A 23966-nucleotide genomic window follows, 5' to 3' on the forward strand; every position below is an offset into this window, starting at 1 on the left:
AAGTGATGATGTGAGTCCCCATTACAGGTACATATTAGCAACAATCTCAGTATGAGTTAACATAAAAAAATATGTCCTCATTTTAAGCCAATGTGACGTGATTCAGCAAAACAGGAATTTTAACATGTTAAAAATTTACAACAGGATTATATCAATCTGGAATAGATTGTATTGTGAAAAGTGGTTGTTACAAGACTGAAGTCAGGTGGATGGGAGGGGAAGGGTTCAAGTAAAAGGAATGTGTGAAGACAGCCAAAAAGGAGGGTTGTTTCAGAGGTGGGGCAGGTAAACAATTACATTTTGATTGAAGATTATAAACAATTTTTTTTTCTTTGGAATAATATGCATCAATGAATCATTCACAATAAGGCAAGTTTTAATTTCATGCTGACATCCCATGGATGCTTCTCATGCCTTTTTAATGAATAAAATCAGATCAAACGCATGATAACTGACTGTCTGCTGATTAGGATAGGTGATAAATTACAATAAGAATAAGAACGTGCACTAAATAGTAGTTAAAATATTAAAAAGTACGATTTTGAGCTCATGTTTGTTTTACGAGTGTCCCTATTTGAGCCTCTTGAGTGTTTTTCATAACACACACACACAAAAAATTGTACAACAGCGCAAGCAAGCAGTCTTACTCAAACTTTACTTTCCCAGACGTGACCATGTGGTGTCTTTGTGCAACAGAGGATTTTAAAGTCTTGTGTAATTTACATGAGCATTTCTTAACACTAAAACATATACTTGTCTAACACACAGAATATCAACTAACAACTTTGCTTTTACCAATTAAAAAATAACCTTTTAAAAACACCAAAATCCTCTTGCTTCTCAAACTACCTGCATTATCTTTCCATAGTTGTCCTTCAGTGAAACATTATTAAGGCATAACAAAAATCAACATAGGCTTGTAAAGTGAGGCTGGTGTGACAAACACTGGCCATTATGTCTAAAGGCCCAAAGGCCAGTAGAGTCATTAGTGTCAGTGGAGCATTATCACAACAGCCTGGACTGATCTGCTGCTGCCAGTGTGAGCTACATTATGCAGCGGAAGGGACTTTCACCATTAGACCATTGGATAAGCTGCCCATGTCCTGTTTACTTGTTCATGGTTTAGCAGACAGTCAAAATCAGAGGCAAAGTATCACATGTAAACGAGATTTTTAATATCACTGAAAAATACCTGGAACAAAAAATATCATCCAAACTTTTGAATGTTTTAATGTCAACTTTTACATTAAAATAGTTTTTACTCGAAAAATAAAAGAATCCTCCCGATAATAGTTCAAGAAAAAGAAAAAAAAAGGACCAGAATCACATTTAATATTATTTTATTTAAAGAGTTATGTTTCTTCTTTCTTTTGTTATCAGTTAATGGCCCAATGTACACTGGGGTGTTATTTAAAGCTGTGCTATTTCTGTCCTCTGTACTAGTACAACTAAACAAAACTGCAAAAATAGCGTATAGTGTAAAATGTTTTCTCCAACATGCACCAGTCTTCCACAGGTCACTCAAACAGTTGTAAAAGTGTATTTCAGTCAGTGAAACTGTATGTAACAGTAGAGTGTTTGAAATTTATATCAACATGGAAACTACCTCATGGCGTCAGAAAAACATCCATGTCTACGTTATTTCTTGACTTCTTGATTTCTTCACCTACGCTACTGTAGGTCAGGACTCAATAAAGATTGTAAGTGAAGGTCACTGAACACTATGACAGCTGGACTGCAGCCCCAGGGCAGGACATTATTAAGCACAGCTGATCTTAATAGAGTATGACAGTCACAATGACATATTAATGAAGATTCTTTCCCCAGAGAGAGGCTGACTGACAGGATATTGACTACTGGACCAACCGGAAACATTTTCTACCACCTAAGAACGACCCACCAGTGAATGTCTGCTACAGCAATGCAGCTGGATCTGTGGTCTGAGTGCACCACAGACTTACACTTAAACAAACACACTTTTGCACTTTTGTTCTAGGACCTGCAGGCATTTTCGGTCGACGAATCATGCCTAGAGTTCGCGCCAGACTTTTCTCACGTTATCCTGAGGCCCCGGCCCGGATATGTGCCCAAGGTTCCTACCACTCCATTTAGAGATCAGGTAGTGAGCCTGCGAGCACTGCCCCCAGAGGAGGAAGACCCAGCCCTGGCTTTTCTCTGTCCCGTTCGCGCTCTGCGCTGCTACGTGGACAGAACACAAAGCTTTAGGACCTCAGACCAGCTCTTCGTCTGTTACGGAGGCCAGCAGAAGGGGAAGGCTGTCTCCAAGCAGAGGTTAGCCCACTGGTTAGTGGATGCTATCGTCCAGGCTTATGAATCCCAGGACGTGCCTTGCCCACCTAGGTTGAGGGCACACTCTACTAGGAGTGTTGCCTCCTCCTGGGTGCTGGCTCAGAGACTGCCATGTGTCCACTACCCCACAGGCTAGTGCACATGTGTTTTCCTAGTGCCTCCCTTCGGGCAGGTTGTGGCTCCGCAGCGTTCCCTCCTACGGTTGGGCATGCTTTCCCAGCGTTATCCAATTTCCACTGAGCGGGTCTTGCGGAACAGCAGTGTGATCTCTTCATAGCTAAGCTTCTGCCATTAAAAAAAAGATAAAAGAGAAGTAACAAGAAACTGTCGGCGGGAAGCTTAAGCTGGGCACTGGAAGAGGCCAGCACCATGGCGTTTTGTTAGGGATCCCAATTCGTTGGTAACTACTACCGACGTGACGTAGTAGTGACCGAACAAAAGGAAACGTCTCGGTTACGTATGGTAACCCTCGTTCCCTGAGTGAGGGAACGGAGACTTCACGTCCCGTCGACATGGTTGCGGTACCTTCGCGGAGGACCGGACACTGTTCTGCTCCTCAGAGTAAAGCATTTGTGTATGCTCGCTCTTCCGCTTTATACCCGCACTGGCAGGCGGGGCGCGGAATGCAAATCCTGCATGCCAAAGTCCATTGGCTCGTTTTAGTTTCACTCGAAGGCAATTGGTCTCCCTAGCGTGATTCCAATTCATTGGTAACTCCTACAGACGTGACGTCTCCGTTCCCTCACTCAAGGAACGAGGGTTACCATACGTAACCGAGACGTTTTGCTTGCTATGTGAGCACAACAGTCCAAGACGTCTATTTAGCACATTTACATGAATGGAAAACAATGGAAAAGCAGAGCAGTGGAATGTGAAAATGCCCCTTAGGCCGTAGGATCATGTGTGTCATACTGGTATCATATCAACATCTTACAAATATTCAGAGTAGAAATATTCTTGACCCATGATATATTCTGTGCAATAATTTGATCATTAAAATCAGGGCAGACTGATATTTTAGCTAGTAAGGCACAAATAATTATTTTTGGCTGAAACACCAAAAAAAATGTGTTTAGTCAAAGCAAAACCAAAAATAAAGTTTCTGTAATAAAACTTAGGTAATTTAACTCTTCTGTGCAGGGTTTTGTGTTCACAGGTGATAAACCAGTTATTAAAGTTATTTTGGTGAGCCATCTTTCAATATTTCAGACAAAACAGTTTTAGATTTTAATTGTCTAGCATCATTTTTGGTCATGGTGAAGTGCGTCCACACTGCTGATGTTTACCTGTTGTGTGCACGAAATAGATGCTGACATTCAAAATGAGTCACCTGAAAAGCGCTGTCTCAGTAAATTATTTTGGCCCTCCAAAACTTTTCTGGACGAAAACCAAAATTCTGTATTTCTGACATTTCAGCCAAATATTTTCAGTTGCCAAAATTTTGATGCATTACTTCTTCGAAATTTGTATCACAACTTCAGCCAAACATGGTTAAAATATTTTTTTTATTCAGCAGCTGTGTGGAAAAACTTAATTTGAGATATTTTATATTGTTGCAGACATTTTTGGGTAGTATTTAACAAACTTCCTACCTGAAAAGCCTTTCGACTGCTGGGAGATGACACACATGTGACAGACTGTTGGTCCACCAGGTCCAATGCCTGAAGAGCACATGGGCCAAACACAAATCGCAATCTGAAACAGAAACAGAACAAGAGAAAATATACTGTAGATTGTTTTTGTTCCAAAACAGGGATTAAAATTGGTACAATGTTGCAATTTCTTCTAGGTGTGTAACGACACACTCATGGAACATTTGTTACAATTCACGGTAATAATTTGTTACATTTACAGTGAGGAAAATAAGTATTTGAACACCCTGCTATTTTGCAAGTTCTCCCACTTAAGAAATCATGGAGGGGTCTGAAATTGTCATCGTAGGTGCATGTCCAATGTGAGAGACATAATCCAACAAAAAAAAATCCAGAAATCACAATGTATGATTTTTTAACTATTTATTTGTATGATACAGCTGCAAATAAGTATTTGAACACCTGAGAAAATCAATGTTAATATTTGGTACAGTAGCCTTTGTTTGCAATTACAGAGGTCAAACGTTTCCTGTAGTTTTTCACCAGGTTTGCACACACTGCAGGAAGGATTTTGGCCCACTCCTCCACACAGATCTTCTCTAGATCAGTCAGGTTTCTGGGCTGTCGCTGAGAAACATGGAGTTTGAGCTCCCTCCAAAGATTCTCTATTGGGTTTAGGTCTGGAGACTGGCTAGGCCACGCCAGAACCTTGATATGCTTCTTACAGAGCCACTCCTTGGTTATCCTGGCTGTGTGCTTCGGGTCATTGTCATGTTGGAAGACCCAGCCTCGACCCATCTTCAATGCTCTAACTGAGGGAAGGAGGTTGTTCCCCAAAATCTCACAATACATGGCCCCGGTCATCCTCTCCTTAATACAGTGCAGTCGCCCTGTCCCATGTGCAGAAAACACCCCCAAAAGCATGATGCTACCACCCCCATGCTTCACAGTAGGGATGGTGTTCTTGGGATGGTACTCATCATTCTTCTTCCTCCAAACACGTTTAGTGGAATTATGACCAAAAAGTTATATTTTGGTCTCATCTGATCACATGACTTTCTCCCATGACTCCTCTGGATCATCCAAATGGTCATTGGCAAACTTAAGACGGGCCTTGACATGTACTGGTTTAAGCAGGGGAACGTTCCGTGCCATGCATGATTTCAAACCATGACGTCTTAGTGTATTACCAACAGTAACCTTGGAAACGGTGGTCCCAGCTCTTTTCAGGTCATTGACCAGCTCCTCCCGTGTAGTTCTGGGCTGATTTCTCACCTTTCTTAGGATCGAGACCCCACGAGGTGAGATCTTGCATGGAGCCCCAGTCCAAGGGAGATTGACAGTCATGTTTAGCTTCTTCCATTTTCTAATGATTGCTCCAACACTGGACCTTTTTTCACCAAGCTGCTTGGCAATTTCCCCGTAGCCCTTTCCAGCCTTGTGGAGGTGTACAATTTTGTCTCTAGTGTCTTTGGACAGCTCTTTGGTCTTGGCCATGTTAGTAGTTGGATTCTTACTGATTGTATGGGGTGGACAGGTGTCTTTATGCAGCTAACGACCTCAAACAGGTGCATCTAATTTAGGATAATAAATGGAGTGGAGGTGGACATTTTAAAGGCAGACTAACAGGTATTTGAGGGTCAGAATTCTAGCTGATAGACAGGTGTTCAAATACTTATTTGCAGCTGTATCATACAAATAAATAGTTAAAAAATCATATATTGTGATTTCTGGATTTTTTTTTTTTTAGATTATGTCTCTCACAGTGGACATGCACCTACGATGACAATTTCAGACCCCTCCATGATTTCTAAGTGGGAGAACTTGCAAAATAGCAGGGTGTTCAAATACTTATTTTCCTCACTGTATATAGCGCTTTTCTGGGTCCTCAAAGTGCTTCACATATGGAAGGGGGGAATCTCCTCAACCACCACCAATGTGCAGCATCCACCCGGATGATGTGATGGAAGCCATATTGCGCCAGAACTCCCACCAAACACCAGCTTACTGGTGGTGATGAAGCCAATCAGTATATGGGGATGATTAGGAGGCCATGATGGACAAGGGCCAATGGGCAAATTTGGCCAGAATGCCGGGGTTACAGCCCTACTCTTTTTCGAAGGACATCCTGGGATTTCTAATGACCACAGAGAGTCAGGACCTCGGTTTAACATCTCATCCAAAGGACGGGTTACACAACTATCGCGATATTTGCCAAAATAAAGAAGAGCTTGCTTGCACTCTGTCACTTATACATTCAATTCAAAATTATATGTAGTGGTTTAATTTAATTTGTAGTAGTTTTAGTTTACTGTCACTGAACCCCTGTAAACTCTTATTTTGTCTGATGCAGTTTACTCACACTTGCAGGCATTCGCTGGATCTCTTACACAGAATTTTTTTTTGTTGGAAAAATGCCTGCTTGTGTTGAGACGATTTGTATTGTAACAGAAGTTTCCTGATTCATATTGTGTATAATAATGTTGAATTAGAGTGCATACAGTTAATGTGTGTACTATTAAGTGCACTTTAAGTGTTCAAATTGTGAGTACTTGTTTTAATGCACAAGATGTTAAGTATATGATTGTGATTAGGTATTATTCTATTTTCTTTAAAGGTAACTAATTTGAGACTAACTTGAACTTAAACTGCCAAGCTAACTATCTTCAGTCAAACTAACTACAATCAAACCTGTTGGATAACTGTTGTTGGATGTGAATGGATGTAAAAAAATCAACAACTGCAAGATTTACGACTAAGAAGTTTATTGAAGATTGGAAGTAAAGCCATTTTGAGTTGAACCTTGTTCCGTGGTTGATTGACGCAGAAATTGACGTGTAAAATCCGATGTTAACCCGACAGTTGATAACCACAGCTGACAACCACAGCTTGCAAACACAGTTGACGTTCAGCATAACATCAGTGGACTTTACATTCGTGGCAGTGCAAAACGGCCAAGCTCAGACAGTGCGTCATTGGAGCAGGAAAGTGAAAGACAGGAAAGTTGTTGCTGCTGTTTGAGTGTCAAGTGGATAAGTTGAAAATGGCTGAAGAAGCAGTGGGAAAACCAATAGAGCAGCTTAAAAAAGAAAGGACTGCTGTAAAAATCAGTTTCACTAGACAAGTTAACTTCCTCAGCAGAGAAGCTCACAGGCTAACAGAAGAGGAGCTCAAGGAAGAGTTCAAGAAGTTCTCGCTCATTTCAAGGAGGATTTTCGAGACTAACGATGATTACAGAACTGGACTTCTCACCGATATCAATCAATAATTTATTTCTAAAGCACATTTAAATACAACACAAGTTGACCAAAGTGCTTTACAGACTCAACATTTCAACAGCATTACACAAACATCAAACGACACAACAAGACACTCAACACCACATGTACCTAAGAACAGTTAAAAGTAGCAGAAAATAAATAAGTCTTCAACATGGATTTAAAACCCTCAATGGAGTCACAGAATTTGATATATACAGGGAGACTATTCCAAAGACTCGGTGCCGCCACCGAAAAGGCTCGATCTCCCTTTGTTTTCAACCGAGATTTTGGAACCTTTAAAAGCAAGCTTTGCGAGGATCTTAGTGGTCTGGCGGCACAATGATACTGTAATAGTTCATTGATGTATACAGGGACTAGCCTGTGTAAGCCTTTAAAGACTATTAGGAGGACCTTGTATTGCACCCTATACTCCACAGGGAGCCAGTGCAAAGAGGCCAGCACTGGAGAGATACTGGAACGTTTCCTGGTGCCAGTCAGCAGTCTGGCCGCTGCATTCTGTACTAGGCTGCAGACGTGAAAGCGACTTCTTTGACAGCCCCAAAATGAGCTGATGATATGGAGGCTGATGAGAGCAAAGACGAATAGGCAGTGCTTTCAGTGCAATAGGAAGCCGACATTAGAAAGACTGCAAGTGAGTGTGACGCAAAGTTGAATGAAGTTGAAAGAATGGTTCAAGATAATCTCTGGTCAAGATATGGACTGCACGAAGTGACTGGCCCAATCTCTGCAGCAGAGAAAAACTGCGATCAAGTAGCAAGTATAGCTGCTGACGGCAGCGATTATGAAAACTATGAAGTGCAAATTGACTTTCTGACTAAACTTGTTAGGGAGGTGATAGGAGCTCATGCGAGAACCAAAAGGTATTTTCTCCGAATTCGAGTGAGAACACCAGTGGGAAAAGAAAGGGCCTTGTTTGAGGCAGTAAGCATGACAGGGCACGAGTCGAAGACACACTTCGCACGATCTATGAGAACTGCTGCGGTCAGGTACAAGGAAGTCCTCAGAGAAAGTGAACCACTATGGATCTCCAAAGCCTCTCAAGGAAACAAAATGGCCTGTGTTAATGTAAAAAGCACACTTCCCAGTGGCAAAGACTTTCTTCAGTGGAGCTGGGACAGTATCGGAGCAGCGTGTGAGCCAAAGTGCGGAGGCTGCCGCTGAGGAAACTGCCAACCGGGAGGGAAAAAGGTAACTCTGGCATAGGAGAAAGAGCTGGAGATCATAAGAAGGGGTTTTATGTGCAAGCAGATTCTCACAGCGATCAACCTCATTGGGACACAAAGTACCCATGGATCCAAGAGTCTTCCTCTCTTCTGTATAACCAAAGTGGAGTGGAGTCGACTTTTCTGAGAATGGAAAAGCAGCTTGGGAAAGTGCCTGATTGGAAAAAAAAAGTATATCATGCTCAAGTTCACGATATGGTTAAGAGAGGGGCAGGGATTCTATTCTAAGGACCTGATGCGTTGAATCCTATCAGAGCCGTCCTGCTCAGGTTCAGGAAAGGGGTGTTTGGAGCTTTGGGAGATATCAGAAATATGTATAATTCGGTATGGCTAGAACAGTGGTTCTCAATTCCAGTCCTCGTGACACACTGCTCTGCACATTTTGTATGTCTCTCTTATCTGACACACTCAGTTCAGTTCATGGAGTCTCTCCTAATGAGCTGATGATCTGGTTCAGGTGTGTTAAATAAGGGAGACATACAAAATGTGCAGAGCAGTGGGTCACGAGGACTGGAATTGAGAACCACTGGGCTAGAAGAACAAGAAATGCATCTCCATGGATTCCTCTGAAGGGATACACCAGAGGGATAAACAGAGGAGTACGCCATAACCAGAGTTAATATTGGAGATTGTCCGACTGGGTGTATCGCACAGTTGGCAATGCGGGAGACAGCTGGTCTGGCAGCTTTCGCTCACCTATAACACTGTAAAAATCCAATAGCTTTCCTGACTCACATATACTTAGTAAACTTTACTCAGTAATATAAAATACATACTTCTTACTAGGTTTTGTGGAATTACAGTCAATTGCAGGGTGAAAATAACAAGTTACTCAATCGTTTGAGTGACGCTTACTTGAAATAAGCAAGTAGCAACAAAGGATGCAATGACGTTACTAAACCAGTGAGAGGCAGCTGTGCATTAAACCTAAATGCTGTGCCTAATGTGCAGAATAAACAAAGAAGAAGCAGCGGCACTTGTGAGAACATGCGCAATAGATTCTGTGCGTAATTCATTTTCGGCGCCAATTTTGCAGATGTGGAAAGACTTTGAAAGACTGCCTACATTTTTATCTGGAGCTTCGCTTCGCTACGTTTTTGGAATAATAATAATAATAATAATAATAATAATAATAATAATAAGGTGTGTAATCAAGCATATGACTTTTGTGTGATTTTTTTTATTTCTGTCGCTAATTTTTACTGATCTCCTTAATGTCTACCAAATAATTGTGATATTTGGAGCTTGAAGAATATGGTTTGGCCTGTTTTGGGGCATAAAACAATAGTTTACCATAACAGGAACCATAACAGTTCCTGGAATGCCTGAAAAGCGATTTATTTGTCCCAAATGTAAGAATTATGGTTTTCCACTTTACCATTTTCACTGATGCATTCTCCTCTGTTGGCATTGGTTTATAAATTATTAATGTTCCAAATCTGGTGAAATGGCACACATCTACAGTTAAAGGTAACCTGCAGCTTATGCAGAGATGAAGTATGTGATGCTTTTTGACAGTATTTGTGATTTCACAACAGCACTAAACTATTATTTTTTAAATTGAGTAAATTCAGATTGTAATGCAAGCACTGTAAAAGTGATTTTTTTTTTTTAACTCAAACTCAACTGCTTTATCACTGCTGATAAAATTAGCCATCTTTTAACAAGATGAGAAACTTAGTAGGGTCATTATACGAAAACGTGCCATTTTGTGTCCCTCAGGAAAAAAAAGCTCTGTAAATCTTAATAAACCATAAAACAAATAAAATATTTTATAATTTAGTTTCCATAATATGTCTCATAATATAAGAATAAATTAATTTGTTTCTTTTGTTTTTAAAGGATTTTAATCACATTTTTGTGCAAAGCATCTTGCAGAAATGTTGAAAATGGCCTGTCCCTCAGTATGATTTTTCTACTTCTACTTGCTATCGAGGCCAAAAAAGTCAAACTATCATAAAAAAACATATACTTATATAAAGCCTTAAGTGTCAGTTCATTAGTCATGAATGGATTTTATTCTTAACGTGTCAAATTTTGAAAAAAAACACAATTTAGTCGGGTCCCTAGGTTCTCATCAACCCTGTTACTTTTTAAGAAAACACCTTTTTAAAGATAATGGACTGTTCCAAAAGATGCATTAGTTCCAGGAAGTGACATCACCTGCCTTTCATGATGTTGATGGTAGAAGACAAGTAAGTGTTCTCTTCTTTTAATGAATTTTCTTTGAGTTTATGTAATGTCTGAAAGACAGGGACACGCTCATTGTGTCAGCCCTGTTACCAGAAAAGCATACGTTAAAAAGTTATTTGTACATATTTAAAAATGTACATATATAACAACATTTAAGCCTCTCATTAAGGCACATAATGTGGTGTCATTACCTATACCTCATGGCTAGTAATGGCCGCCAATAAATTTTTTTGTCAGCCCTGTTATTTTCAACCCCGTTACCATTCCAGGGTAACAGGGTTGACGAAAGTGTGCTTTTGTGTGTCTTACCCATGTTGTACACCCAAGAAGGGTTAAATCAAGGGCAGCTGGACTTGGTACTTTCATATTTGAAGATGTTTTGCCTCTCATCCAAGGGGTTTCTTCAGTTCTAAATGACTGATGGGGAGTGCCAGGTATTTAACCTCTATGGGGTTGTCACCCCTGAGCCAACCCTTCTTGGATAACTATGACCTGGATGAGTGAGAATTTTCACAGACGTACTTTTCTTACTAATAGTATTTACATAATATACAGTGGGGAGAACAAGTATTTGATACACTGCCGATTTTGCAAAAATCCAGAAAATCACATTGATCACATGATTTTTAAGTAATTAATTTGCATTTTATTGCATGACATAAGTATTTGATACATCAGAAAAGCAGAACTTAATATTTGGTACAGAAACCTTTGTTTGCAATTACAGAGATCATACGTTTCCTGTAGTTCTTGACCAGGTTTGCACACACTGCAGCAGGGATTTTGGCCCACTCCTCCATACAGACCTTCTCCAGATCCTTCAGGTTTCGGGGCTATCGCTGGGCAATACGGACTTTCAGCTCCCTCCAAAGATTTTCCATTGGGTTCAGGGTCTGGAGACTGGCTAGGCCACTCCAGGACCTTGAGATGCTTCTTACGGAGCCACTCCTTAGTTGCCCTGGCTGTGTGTTTCGGGTCGTTGTCATGCTGGAAGACCCAGCCACGACCCATCTTCAATGCTCTTGCCAAGATCTTGCGATACATGGCCCCATCCATCCTCCCCTCAATATGGTGCAGTCGTCCTGTCCCCTTTGCCGAAAAGCATCCCCAAAGAATGATGTTTCCACCTCCATGATTCACGGTTGGGATGGTGTTCTTGGGGTTGTACTCATCCTTCTTCCTCCAAACACGGTGAGTGGAGTTTAGACCAAAAAGCTCTATTTTTGTCTCCTCAGACCACATGACCTTCTCCCATTCCTCCTCTGGATCATCCAGATGGTCATTGGCAAACTTCAGACGGGTCTGGACATGCGCTGGCTTGAGCAGGGGGACCTTGCATGCGCTGCAGGATTTTAATCCATGACAGCGTAGTGTGTTACTAATGGTTTTCTTTGAGACTGTGGTCCCAGGCTCTCTTCAGGTCATTGACCAGGTCCTGCCGTGTAGTTCTCACCTTCCTCATGATCATTGATGCCCCACAAGGTGAGATCTTGCATTGTGCCCCATACCGAGGGAGATTGACGTCATCTTGAACTTCTTACATTTTCTAATAATTGCGCCAACAGTTGTTGCCTTCTGACCAAGCTGCTTGCCTATTGTCCTGTAGCCCATCCCAGCCTTGTGCAGGTCTACAATTTGTGTGTGTGTGTGTGGGGTGGGGGGGGGGGGGTGTATGGTGTATGCATACATGTTCATGTAAATGCATCTCCCTATTTATTTATGATAATTTGATTGTCAGTACAAGTATTTCATTAATCAGTGCTTCATTGTGTTGCAGGCAACGTGATCAGGGGCGTTTAAGGTCAAAGAAGGAGAGAGTTTTTTTTATACTTTTTTATAGTGGCCTTTAGTAAGTGATCATTAGTGGTTTTTGCTTATTCTGTTAAGTTGGTTATATGAAAAAAAATAAAAAAATAAGATAGCCTGAGATGGCACGGCACATTTTCCTGAGAGCTAAGGATCTACTTCATCCAAAAAGGGGCTTAAAGATTTTCAAAACAGTACTTTGAAAATCAAACATTAAAAGTGGGAAATGGCACGTTTTCATAAAATGACCCAGTAATGTTAAGTGAACTCTCATTGCATCAAAGATGGACCAGACCTTCTCAATGCGAAGACATGAAATTGTGGATGCAGATGGAGCAGTGGCCAGCTCTTTTTACAGAGAGACAAGTACTTATTCATACCCTATTCCACCATGAGAAACCACATTCTGTTTAGGTTTGGCTTTAGAATTGTAGGACTGACCATGCATTGAAAAATTCCCACATTGTCCCATGCCTTTTTTTTCTTTTCTTTTTTTTTTGTTGCCTGTGTTGTAGGTGTTTGCAGAGTTTAACAGGATAGTCCCCACAGATCTGCAGACTGCAGAGTAACTTTTATGGTGCTGTGGATCGCTACACACCACACTTTGTCACAATCTTCAAGTCTTCAAGAAGCATTGGAGAGAAATTAGATGAGCTTATGCAGCAAATTAATACAGGAGTGAGTTTACCGCAGCCTTAATTTTTTATTATTATTCTGAGTTGATCATGGTTTTGCTTACAATCTATCTAGCTGTTGTCTAAAGTGTTGTGGGGTTTTGTTGATAAACTCTTTAACTGTGGACTGTAATCTTAAAGGATTAGTTCACTTTCAAATAAACATTTCCTGATAATTTAACTCACCCCCATGTCATCCAAGATGTCCATGTCTTTCTTTCTTCAGTTGAAAAGAAATTAAGGTTTTTGAGGAAAACATTCCAGGATTTTTCTCCATTTAATGGACTTCAATGGCAACCAAATATTCAAATGTTCAAAGAAGGTTCAAATGTCAGTCTCAATGCAGCTTCAAAGGCTCGACACGATCCCAGTCGAGAAATAAGGATTTTATCTAGCGAAACGATCGGTCATTTTCAAAAAAAAAGAAGAAAAATTTAAAAAAAAAAATAAAAAATAATTATATATACTTTTTAACCACAATTGCACGTCTTGTACCACCTCTGAGATGCGCCACGTACCACGTCATCACGTTGGAAAGGTCACGAAAAAGAAAAAATAATAATAAATTAAAACAAAGATGTTCGCCCTGAACCGGAGTACACAGACAAATAACTTAGACAGATGACGTGACGCGTGACCTTTCCAACGTGATGACGCAATGAGTGGAACATCTCAGAGATGGTACATGACATGTGTGGTTAAAAGAATATAATTGTTTTTTTGTGTGTGAAAATGGCGGATCGTTTCTCTGGATAAGACCCTTATTTCTCGACTGGGATCGTGTAGAGACTACGAAGCTGCATTGAGACGGACATTTGAACCTTCTTTGAACATTTGAAAAGTTGGTTGCCATTGAAGTCAACCAACTTCAACTTCAATATGGAGAAAAATCCTGGAATGTTTTCCTCAAAAACCTTCATTTCTTTTCGACTGAGGAAAGAAAGACATGGACATCTTGAATGACGTGGGGGTGAGTAAATTATCAGGAATTTTTTTTTTTTTTTTTTTAAGTGAACTAATCCTTTAATAGTCACTTCTCCACTTAAAGGCATAATGGTAATGACACTTTTTTGATCTTCAGAATAAAAAATGAAGATACTTTTAATGATATCCGAGTCCTTTCTGTTCCTCAATAGGCAGCAGTGAAATAAATCATTAAAGTAGCTCATGTGACTCCAGTAGTTTAACCTCATTTCATGAAGCAACATGAGTGCTTTTTGTAAAAATAAATAAATAAATAAATAAAACTATTTACTAAATTTTATCGAATTGTTCAAAGAACAACAACTGGCTGCTCATGCATGAGCAAAACACACATACTTTGTGATGTCCTCGTAAACATGCATAGAAGGTCAGTTATTTTGTAAATGAAGTGGAATATTGTTCTTTTGCACAAACAAAGTACTCACATTGCGTCATAAAATTAAGATTATGCCATTAAACTTGCATGGATTACTTTGTCTTTCTTAATTTTCTGGGGCTTTAAAGTGCTAGATGCCTTGGCTGCCTATGGAGGGACCGAAAGCTCTCAGAGTTCATAATAAATATCTTCATCTGTGTTCTGAAGATGAACTGAAGATGCATCTATCCATCATTAAAATATACGGCCATTCACTGCCATTATAAAGCTTGGATGAGACAGGACATTTTTTTATTATAACTCCGATTGTATTCGTCTGAAAGAAAAATGTAATGTACACCCAGGATAACTTGAGGGTGAGTAAATCATGTGCTAATTTTAATTTTTGGGTGAACTATCCCTTTAAGAGTCGGCATAAAATAAAAAAAAATATAAATTATATAAACTTAATGGGACATGGATTAAAGGCAGTGTATTAAGGGCAGATAACTGACAATTAATCATGCCTTTTCACTTTTCCCTGTTGTAATATTTTTATTGTTTGGTTTCATTCAGGTATGTGATGTTGATGAAGCCTGGGCACAAGTTTCTGTTGGGGTGCTGACTGTCATTGATGAAGAAGAACCTCCCTCTCTAAATAAACTCTACCTTTGCCCAGTATACTGCCATCATTGTTGCCATCATTGGATAATCTGCAGAACCTGCCTCCTACCTGCAATTTGCATCTATTTTGGTCCGTCTTATGCTTTAAATTTGGATTACCCAAAATACATGAAAAATACTTTTAACTTCATTCAGAAATTGATGCTTGGTTTGGGACAGAACAAACTCTCACCAAAACTGCAATCTCTGAACAATCTCCTGTTGAATAATCAAATGTGCAAGATTGATGATGTTTGGCATTAGATTACATTTGTTTATGACAGTGGAATTAGATTAGTTGATAGAAAAATAAAAGGGGAAACTAAGCCACTTGTTTAAAATTGTCAGCCCATTAGTTCATGAGCAAGTTAAAGGGTTAGTTCACCCCAAAATGAAAATTCTGTCAGTAATTACTCACCTTCCGTCAGCCAATAATAAGCCTACGTTCTGACGTAGAACCCAGAAGCACTAGGCTGTTTACACTACGTCAACAGCGTAGGAGAATGACGTGGAAGAGAAGAGATTGTTGAATAATGTCGTAATTGCGGGGTTTTTACACACAAAAAGTATTCTTGTCGCTTCATAACATTAAGGTTGAAGTACTGTAGTCACATGGACTATTTTAACAATGTGTTTACTACCTTTCTGGGCCTTGAAAGTTGCAATGACATTGCAGTGTATGGAGGGACAGAAAGCTCTCAGATTTCATCAAAAATATCTTCATTTGTGTTCCAAAGATGAACTAAAGTCTTATGGGGTTGAAACAACATGAGGGTGAGTAATTACTGACAGAATTTACATTTTGGGGTGAACTAACCCTTTAAGATGCTGTCAGCATATTCATTTCTAATGTACATGTGTGTCAGAGACATTGCTTTTTCATCTTTTAGGCTAATGAATGTAGCCACTTTTTTTGCACTTCTATATACCAAGTTTGGTCTCTGAAGTGTTATTGATTAAAGTGAGTAATTGTTATGTATTGAATTGTTAAAGCTGTTTGTTGAGAATGTGTTAGAGTCAGGGTATGGTCTCAAATATATTAATTTTTATTCAGATTTTATATACATTTACTAATACGTTATTAAAATCAAAGGTTGTATTTGTTAACATTAGTTAATGCACTGTTAATGTCACTAACATGAACAATGAATAGCTGTATTTTTATTAACTAACATTAACAAAGATTAATAAATACTGTAACAAATGTATTGCTCATTGTTAGTTCATGTTAGTTAATACACTAACTAATGTTAACTAATGAAAAAATGTAAAAAACTAAAGTGACTATTTACATAAATTGTATACCCCAATGCAAACTTGTGTGGACCACCCCGTGCCAGTTGTTAAAAAAACAAATACAATAAATTTACCTTTGAACTGTATCATTGCCTTAAAATTATTTGTCCAGCTGTAAATGTTATCTTTGTAAAATTGTGAAACTATTCTCAATTATTTATAATAGATGATTGATAGCACTTAAGTTATTGGAGTAAAGCTTACTTGCTCTTTTTAAGGCAATCGGTTTGCATGGTTTAACAAGTAAACTGGATTGCTTTTGAAGTAAAGTAAACTCAGTAATTCCAAGTTGTATGCAGAAAACATCAGAGTTAACACAACTAGCATAAATGAGTACATCTAAAGTAAATGATCAAGTATACTATACAAATTAGTTTTAAGTTACTGGAACTCTCTTGTAAGTGTACACTACTAGACATGCACTTGTTAGTACTACATACTATTCCTATTTCACTTTACTCATTTTTTTCAAGGCAATCGGTTTGCATTTTTTAAGTAAGGTTTACTAATTGGATTTTACAGTGAAGGAGCGGAGAGTCCTTGAAGAAGACAGTTACGTCGATGACATCCTCACATCTCATAATAATCGGAGGAAACTGGTTGAGATAGTGAATCCTGAAAGCTGGTGAATTCTTGTTGAAGGCATGGGTCTGGTCTGGTCAATGTGGGAGGTCTGTATCCAAAAAGATAAACAGAGTCTTCAAGCCTGATTCCTGAGAAAACCTTTGTACTTCCTAACCAGCTGGGGGAAGAGGACGATAAGGCCCTGGTAATTAGATACCTAGCAGAGGAGGATAGGTTGTATATCATGACTTCTGTCAATTTTTCCAAAAGGAAAAAGAAGTTAACCCCCTGGGGTCGACTATCGCGCCGGCGCGATAGGCTCGCTTTTTTTCTTATCAGTGCAAAAGAGACTCAAAATACATACAAGTTACAACATTACTGAAACTCAAAATACAAAATACAACTCAAAATACAACAGCATACAAGTTTCATACATCAATCGATCCTGTTAAGTGTGTATTTTTTTTGTGTATACTCACAATAAAAACAAAGTGTTGTGCTTTTTGCCAAATAAAGAAAAATAAACATGATGCGAGTTCTGCCTTCTCTCTGTCAGTGAAGTCCATTCTGAAACGTGTCCGAAAATGAACTAACTCAGCGAATACTCAGTCAAACAGGCATACAGACACACAGGCATGAAGCTTGAATTCTCTTCTTTTAAATGAAGTAATTTCTATAAAAAACTAATATTCTCAGTTTATGTAATATGTATGAAAAGAGAGAGATGTCAGTCGTTCTCATCTCAGCTCATTATGTTTTAATGTGACCCCGCCCACGGAGAGCGTGCACTATTCAAACGCGAATGATCTGAGGCGATCCATGCAAACCTGTCGACGCCCACATCAGCTGGATAACACACACCGCGAGTTATCAGAGTCATGTACTTTACAACGCTGTGAAGAATAATACTATCTTAATAATAATCCTGGAAAAATTACCTCAGAAGTGCTGGAAGTTTCATTTCGAGGAGTTCTATATTTGCTTTGTTCTAATCGCAATAGTGTCTGTAGGCTACACGGAAAAAGACTGTTTAAATATGAATTATATATATATATATATATATATATATATATATATATATATATATATATATATATATATATATATATATATATATATATATATATATATATACACAGTGAGGAAAATAAGTATTTGAACACCCAGCTATTTTGCAAGTTCTCCCACTTGGAAATCATGGAGGGGTCTGAAATTGTCATCGTAGGTGCATGTCCACTGTGAGAGACATAATAAAAATAAAAAAATCCAGAAATCACAATATATGATTTTTTTAACTATTTATTTTTATGATACAGCTGCAAATAAGTATTTGAACACCTGTCTATCAGCTAGAATTCTGACCCTCAAAGACCTGTTAGTCTGCCTTTAAAATGTCCACCTCCACTCTATTTATTATCCTAAATTAGATGCACCTGTTTGAGGTCGTTAGCTGCATAAAGACACCTGTCCACCCCATACAATCAGTAAGAAACCAACTACTAACATGGCCAAGACTAAAGAGCTGTCCAAAGACACTAGAGACAAAATTGTACACCTCCACAAGGCTGGAAAGGGCTACGGGGAAATTGCCAAGCAGCTTGGTGAAAAAAGGTCCACTGTTGGAGCAATCATTAGAAAATGGAAGAAGCTAAACATGACTGTCAATCTCCCTCGGACTGGGGCTCCATGCAAGATCTCACCTCGTGGGGTCTCAATGATCCTAAGAAAGTTGATAAATCAGCCCAGAACTACACGGGAGGAGCTGGTCAATGACCTGAAAAGAGCTGGGACCACCGTTTCCAAGGTTACTGTTGGTAATACACTAAGACGTCATGGTTTGAAATCATGCATGGCACGGAAGGTTCCCCTGCTTAAACCAGCACATGTCAAGGCCCGTCTTAAGTTTGCCAATGACCATTTGGATGATCCAGAGGAGTCATGGGAGAAAGTGGTCATGTGGTCAGATGAGACCAAAATAGAACTTTTTGGTCATAATTCCACTAAACGTGTTTGGAGGAAGAAGAATGATGAGTACCATCCCAAGAACACCATCCCCACTGTGAAGCATGGGGGTGGTAGCATCATGCTTTGGGGGTGTTTTTCTGCACATGGGACAGGGCGACTGCACTGTATTAAGGAGAGGATGACCGGGGCCATGTATTGCGAGATTCTGGGGAACAACCTCCTTCCCTCAGTTAGAGCATTGAAGATGGGTCGAGGCTGGGTCTTCCAACATGACAATGACCCGAAGCACACAGCCAGGATAACCAAGGAGTGGCTCTGTAAGAAGCATATCAAGGTTCTGGCATGGCCTAGCCAGTCGCCAGACCTAAACCCAATAGAGAATCTTTGGAGGGAGCTCAAACTCCGTGTTTCTCAGCGACAGCCCAGAAACCTGACTGATCTAGAGAAGATCTGTGTGGAGGAGTGGGCCAAAATCCCTTCTGCAGTGTGTGCAAACCTGGTGAAAAACTACAGGAAACGTTTGACCTCTGTAATTGCAAACAAAGGCTACTATACCAAATATTAACACTGATTTTCTCAGGTGTTCAAATACTTATTTGCAGCTGTATCATACAAATAAATAGTTAAAAAATCATATGTTCAAATACTTATTTGAAATCAGGTGTTCAAATACTTATTTTCCTCACTGTATATACAAGGATAGATGTAAACAAAATCTTAAAAGGTCAATATAAGCCTTCTCTTTAAATTATTTTTATTGTGTTTTACTAGTGATACATTTGGGTAGAGAATATATTCCAAATCTGAAAATACAGTATGAGAACAATTAACTGCACAATTACTATAAAAGTTTACCTTGGATATTATACAATTTGCAAGCACAATTTGTGAAAAAAAACAATAACTGTGTTTCCAACTGTGAACCAATATATATATATTTTGTCCTTGCATTTTTTCTTGTGGCTCAGTGACACACCTGAATGAAAGGCTCATTATGCAGCCCCATTATGCGGGCCACTGTCTTCTCAGGTGTGAACTACTCATTATTCATGGTAGTGGATCATTCACGCCTTTACGCATATTGCCTTTCCAAACAAAAAGTGTCTTACAAAATTTAAATCAATGTATTGTTTTATGTGAATGATTAGGCAGGATGTTTTCAGATCATTTTGAAGAAAAAACTCTAGGCGACAAAATGCATTATTCAGAAGTCTTGTGGACACATATTTAGTATGTGTTTTGTGGCCTTATTTCAGAAACTTTCATTTTTAGTTTTTTCAATAACCATGCATAACCATTATTCTCTCAAAAATACAAACATGTACATACATGTTGCTTGCATATTATGGTAGCCCTGCTTGTGCTAAATAGAGTGTAATTATACCTTTGCCATTAATATGTTTATAAGCAACTGAAAAAAGCACAAATGTCAGGGCATGTCAAAACATCTCAAGGACCCCAAAAACACCTTAGGCCCCAGAGGGTTAAGGATGGAGGAAGATCTCCTTGAAGAGGAGGTGAGGCTAAGGACACCAAATCCATTGACCAGAAGACACCTATTGAGTCAGGTGGCAGGACTCTACGACCCAATCGGCCTTGTCACACCAGCTAAGCAGAAGGGTACGATTCTCGTAAAAAAAAAAGCATCCCAGGAAGCTGGAAGCAGAGGTCTAACAAGGCATACGTGGGACACAGCACTCTCAGAAGGAATTTGGAGAGAAGCTATCGAGTTGTTCGAGGAGTATGTAGGACTCCAGAAATTCAAGTTCCACAGAAACCTTACGCCTGTCAACTGGAGAGGAAAGCCATGGGGAGTCACGTTCTCAGATGGGAGTGACAAAACGTATGGTGCAGTATTATATCTCAGTTGGAATTCAAGCCAAGGAGTGGTTGTTAGACTAGTTGAGTCTAAATCTAAACTACCACCACTAGAATTGAAGGGTGATCCCATAAAGGCATAAATCTGCGGGGCAGTCTTTGCGACACGTCTCAGGAAATACTTTGAAAAAGCATGGGCAGATCGAAGTAGAAAAGTGGTTCCATCTTGTGGATAGTCAAACGGTAATGGGAGCTATCCAGTGTGACACCAATCTTTTTTGCCAAGAGGATTGGAGAGATTCAGAAGACAGGAGCGACTAGTGACTGGTGGTGCATACCAGGGAATCTGAACATAGCGGATAACATCACGCAAGGGGCAAGCTCTAAAGATCTTGACGAAGATTCCGTTTGGCAGAATGGACTGGAATTCCTTAAAAGGTCAGTGGATGAATGGCCCAAGAGATCAGCAGCTGAAATCGCAGATGATGCTAGAGAAAATGTTAACAAGCTCCAGAGAAAGGTCTTCTTGGCTGCAATGATTAGACCTCAGACAGAGAAATGTACTATAGAGGAGAAAGTACCAGTAGCAGAGGAGTCGTCTCGACTGGAAATGCTGAGCAGGCTGATCACCGAAGGATTGGTGGACATTGAGAAGTTCAGTAGTCTGTCTTTGTTGACAAGAGTCATTTGCTGGGTATGGCACAGCATGAGGAAATGGCTTGAGTCAAGGAACAAAAGTTCAACGTGTGGAAACAAGGTCCAAAACGGTGTGCTGACGCTGAAAGAAAAAGACGACGCTTTAAAGGCACTCTTTCTACCGGCTCAAAGGAGTGCAACATTTCCTGAGACCACCCTCTGCAGACTAGCTGTATTCAAAGAAGAAAACAATGGACTTATGTGAAAGATATGAAGCCTTTGGAAAGGAGAGAATTACCATTGCAATATTACCCATGGAAGCAAGAGTATCGTTGCTGCTGGCTCATGAAGCGCATGATGCAAACCATGAGGAGATTGCTGGGACTCTTCTGAGGATGAGAAAGGTAGCATTGGGTAGTAAAAGGTCAGAGGTTGGCTAAAAGAGTGATGGAAAATTGCATAATCTGCAGAAAAGCAAGAGCAAAGTGGTGCAAGCAGATCATGAGTGATCTCCCGGCTGAAAGAATTGGACCAGCTGCACCCTCTGAATTTGTAAAACTAGATCTATTCGGTCCCTATGAAGTGAAAGACGAAGTGAAAAAAGGGTGCTGCTAAAGATCTGGGGGATTGTGTATTGTTGCATGGCTTCAAGGGCTATTCACGCATATGTTGTGAGCGATCAATCCACTGAGGGTTTCTTCTTGTCTTATAAAAGGTTCACAGCCTTGAGGGGACATCCCAAGAAAGTGTGGTCAGACACAGGCTCAAACTTCGTGGGAGCACAGTCAGCCCTAAAGGATCTCTATGAGTTTCTGGAAAGAGTAGACAAACCAGAGTTTGAAGAGGAAGCCGGGAGGCATGGAACCAAGTGGTCCTGAAAGTTTCATCCAGCGAACTCACCCCTAGGAATGGGGTGGCAGAAGCTGCGGCTGAAGGTATCTTCACTTGGGGAGAATTCCAGACTTTTCTGTGTATGGCAGCAAACTTGGCGAATGAGAGGCCCATAGATGCACGAACACAAAGCTGTGAGTATCCAGGCAATTTTAATTTCAAAGGATACCCATACAAAAGACTCATCCAAGGAGAAATCAATAAATTGAAAAAATAAGTGGAGCCAGCTGGCAGGACCAAACCTTTTGATAAGGAGCAAGTGGCACACAAGAGAAAGAAATGTCACTGTAGGAGACATTGTCTGCGAAGACCAGAATGCTTTGAGGAGCCAATACTAGTTAGGAAGAGTCATCAAGGTGAATGCTGATCCTAAAGGTATTGTGAGAGATGTTGACAACAGCCTGGTCTCGAGTCATCCAGGCTTTTGGCCGGGTGTTGAGAAGACAAATGCAAGAAAAATCACTAAAAGTGAAAGCACCAAAATCCCATCAATCGTTCTTTATAGAGATGTCAGGCGATTAGTCGTACTAACATATACATCCATCCATCCAGCTCGTCGGGAGCAGCTGGGGTTAGGTGTCTTGCTCATGGACACCTCGACACTTGGTCAAGTGGAACCGGTTTGTAGACAACCTACATGAACCACTGAGCCACTGCCGCCCATATATATATATACAGTGAGGAAAATAAGTATTTGAACACCATGCTATTTTGCGAGTTCTCCCACTTAGAAATCATGGAGGGGTCTGAAATTGTCATCGTAGGTGCATGTCCACTGTGAGAGACAATCTAAAAAAAATAATCCAGAAATCACAATGTATGATTTTTTAACTATTTATTTGTATGATACAGCTGCAAATAAGTATTTGAACACCTGAGAAAATCAATGTTAATATTTGGTACAGTAGCCTTTGTTTGCAATTACAGAGATCAAACGTTTCCTGTAGTTTTTCACCAAGTTTGCACACACTGCAGGAGGAATTTTGGCCCACTCCTCCACACAGATCTTCTCTAGATCAGTCAGGTCTCTGGGCTGTCGCTGAGAAACACAGAGTTTGAGCTCCCTCCAAAGATTCTCTATTGGGTTTAGGTCTGGAGACTGGCTAGGCCACGCCAGAACCTTGATATGCTTCTTACAGAGCCACTCCTTGGTTATCCTGGCTGTGTGCTTCGGGTCATCGAGGTGAGATCTTGCATGGAGCCCCAGTCCGAGGGAGATTGACAGTCATGTTTAGCTTCTTCCATTTTCTAATGATTGCTCCAACAGTGGACCTTTTTTCACCAAGCTGCTTGGCAATTTCCCCGTAGCCCTTTCCAGCCTTGTGGAGGTGTACAATTTTGTCTCTAGTGTCTTTGGACAGCTCTTTGGTCTTGGCCATGTTAGTAGTTGGATTCTTACTGATTGTATGGGGTGGACAGGTGTCTTTATGCAGCTAACGACCTCAAACAGGTGCATCTAATTTAGGATAATAAATGGAGTGGAGGTGGACATTTTAAAGGCAGACTAACAGGTCTTTGAGGGTCAGAATTCTAGCTGATAGACAGGTGTTCAAATACTTATTTGCAGCTGTATCATACAAATAAATAGTTAAAAAATCATATATTGTGATTTCTGGATTTTTTTTTTTAGATTATGTCTCTCACAGTGGACATGCACCTACGATGACAATTTCAGACCCCTCCATGATTTCCAAGTGAGAGAACTTGTAAAATAG

General features: G+C 39.9%; 1 protein-coding gene across 3 annotated transcripts in view; it reads right to left on the reverse strand.

Annotated features, from left to right (window-relative positions):
• The window catches only part of zswim7 (zinc finger, SWIM-type containing 7), a 75458-nt gene that overhangs the window by 37944 nt on the left and 13548 nt on the right, over nt 1-23966 (reverse strand). For all 3 annotated transcript variants that reach the window (XR_014606128.1, XM_084113300.1, XM_084113301.1), the window contains exon 4: nt 3903-4005. Coding sequence is in view for 2 of the 3 variants with exons in the window: in XM_084113300.1 (XP_083969426.1) it covers nt 3903-4005 (103 nt within the window). In the remaining variant the exon portion in view is untranslated. The remainder of the gene's footprint in view (nt 1-3902; nt 4006-23966) is intronic.

Source organism: Abramis brama (assembly GCF_963993115.1).
Source record: "Abramis brama genome assembly, chromosome: 5".
NCBI classification, from domain to species: Eukaryota; Metazoa; Chordata; class Actinopteri; order Cypriniformes; family Leuciscidae; genus Abramis; species Abramis brama.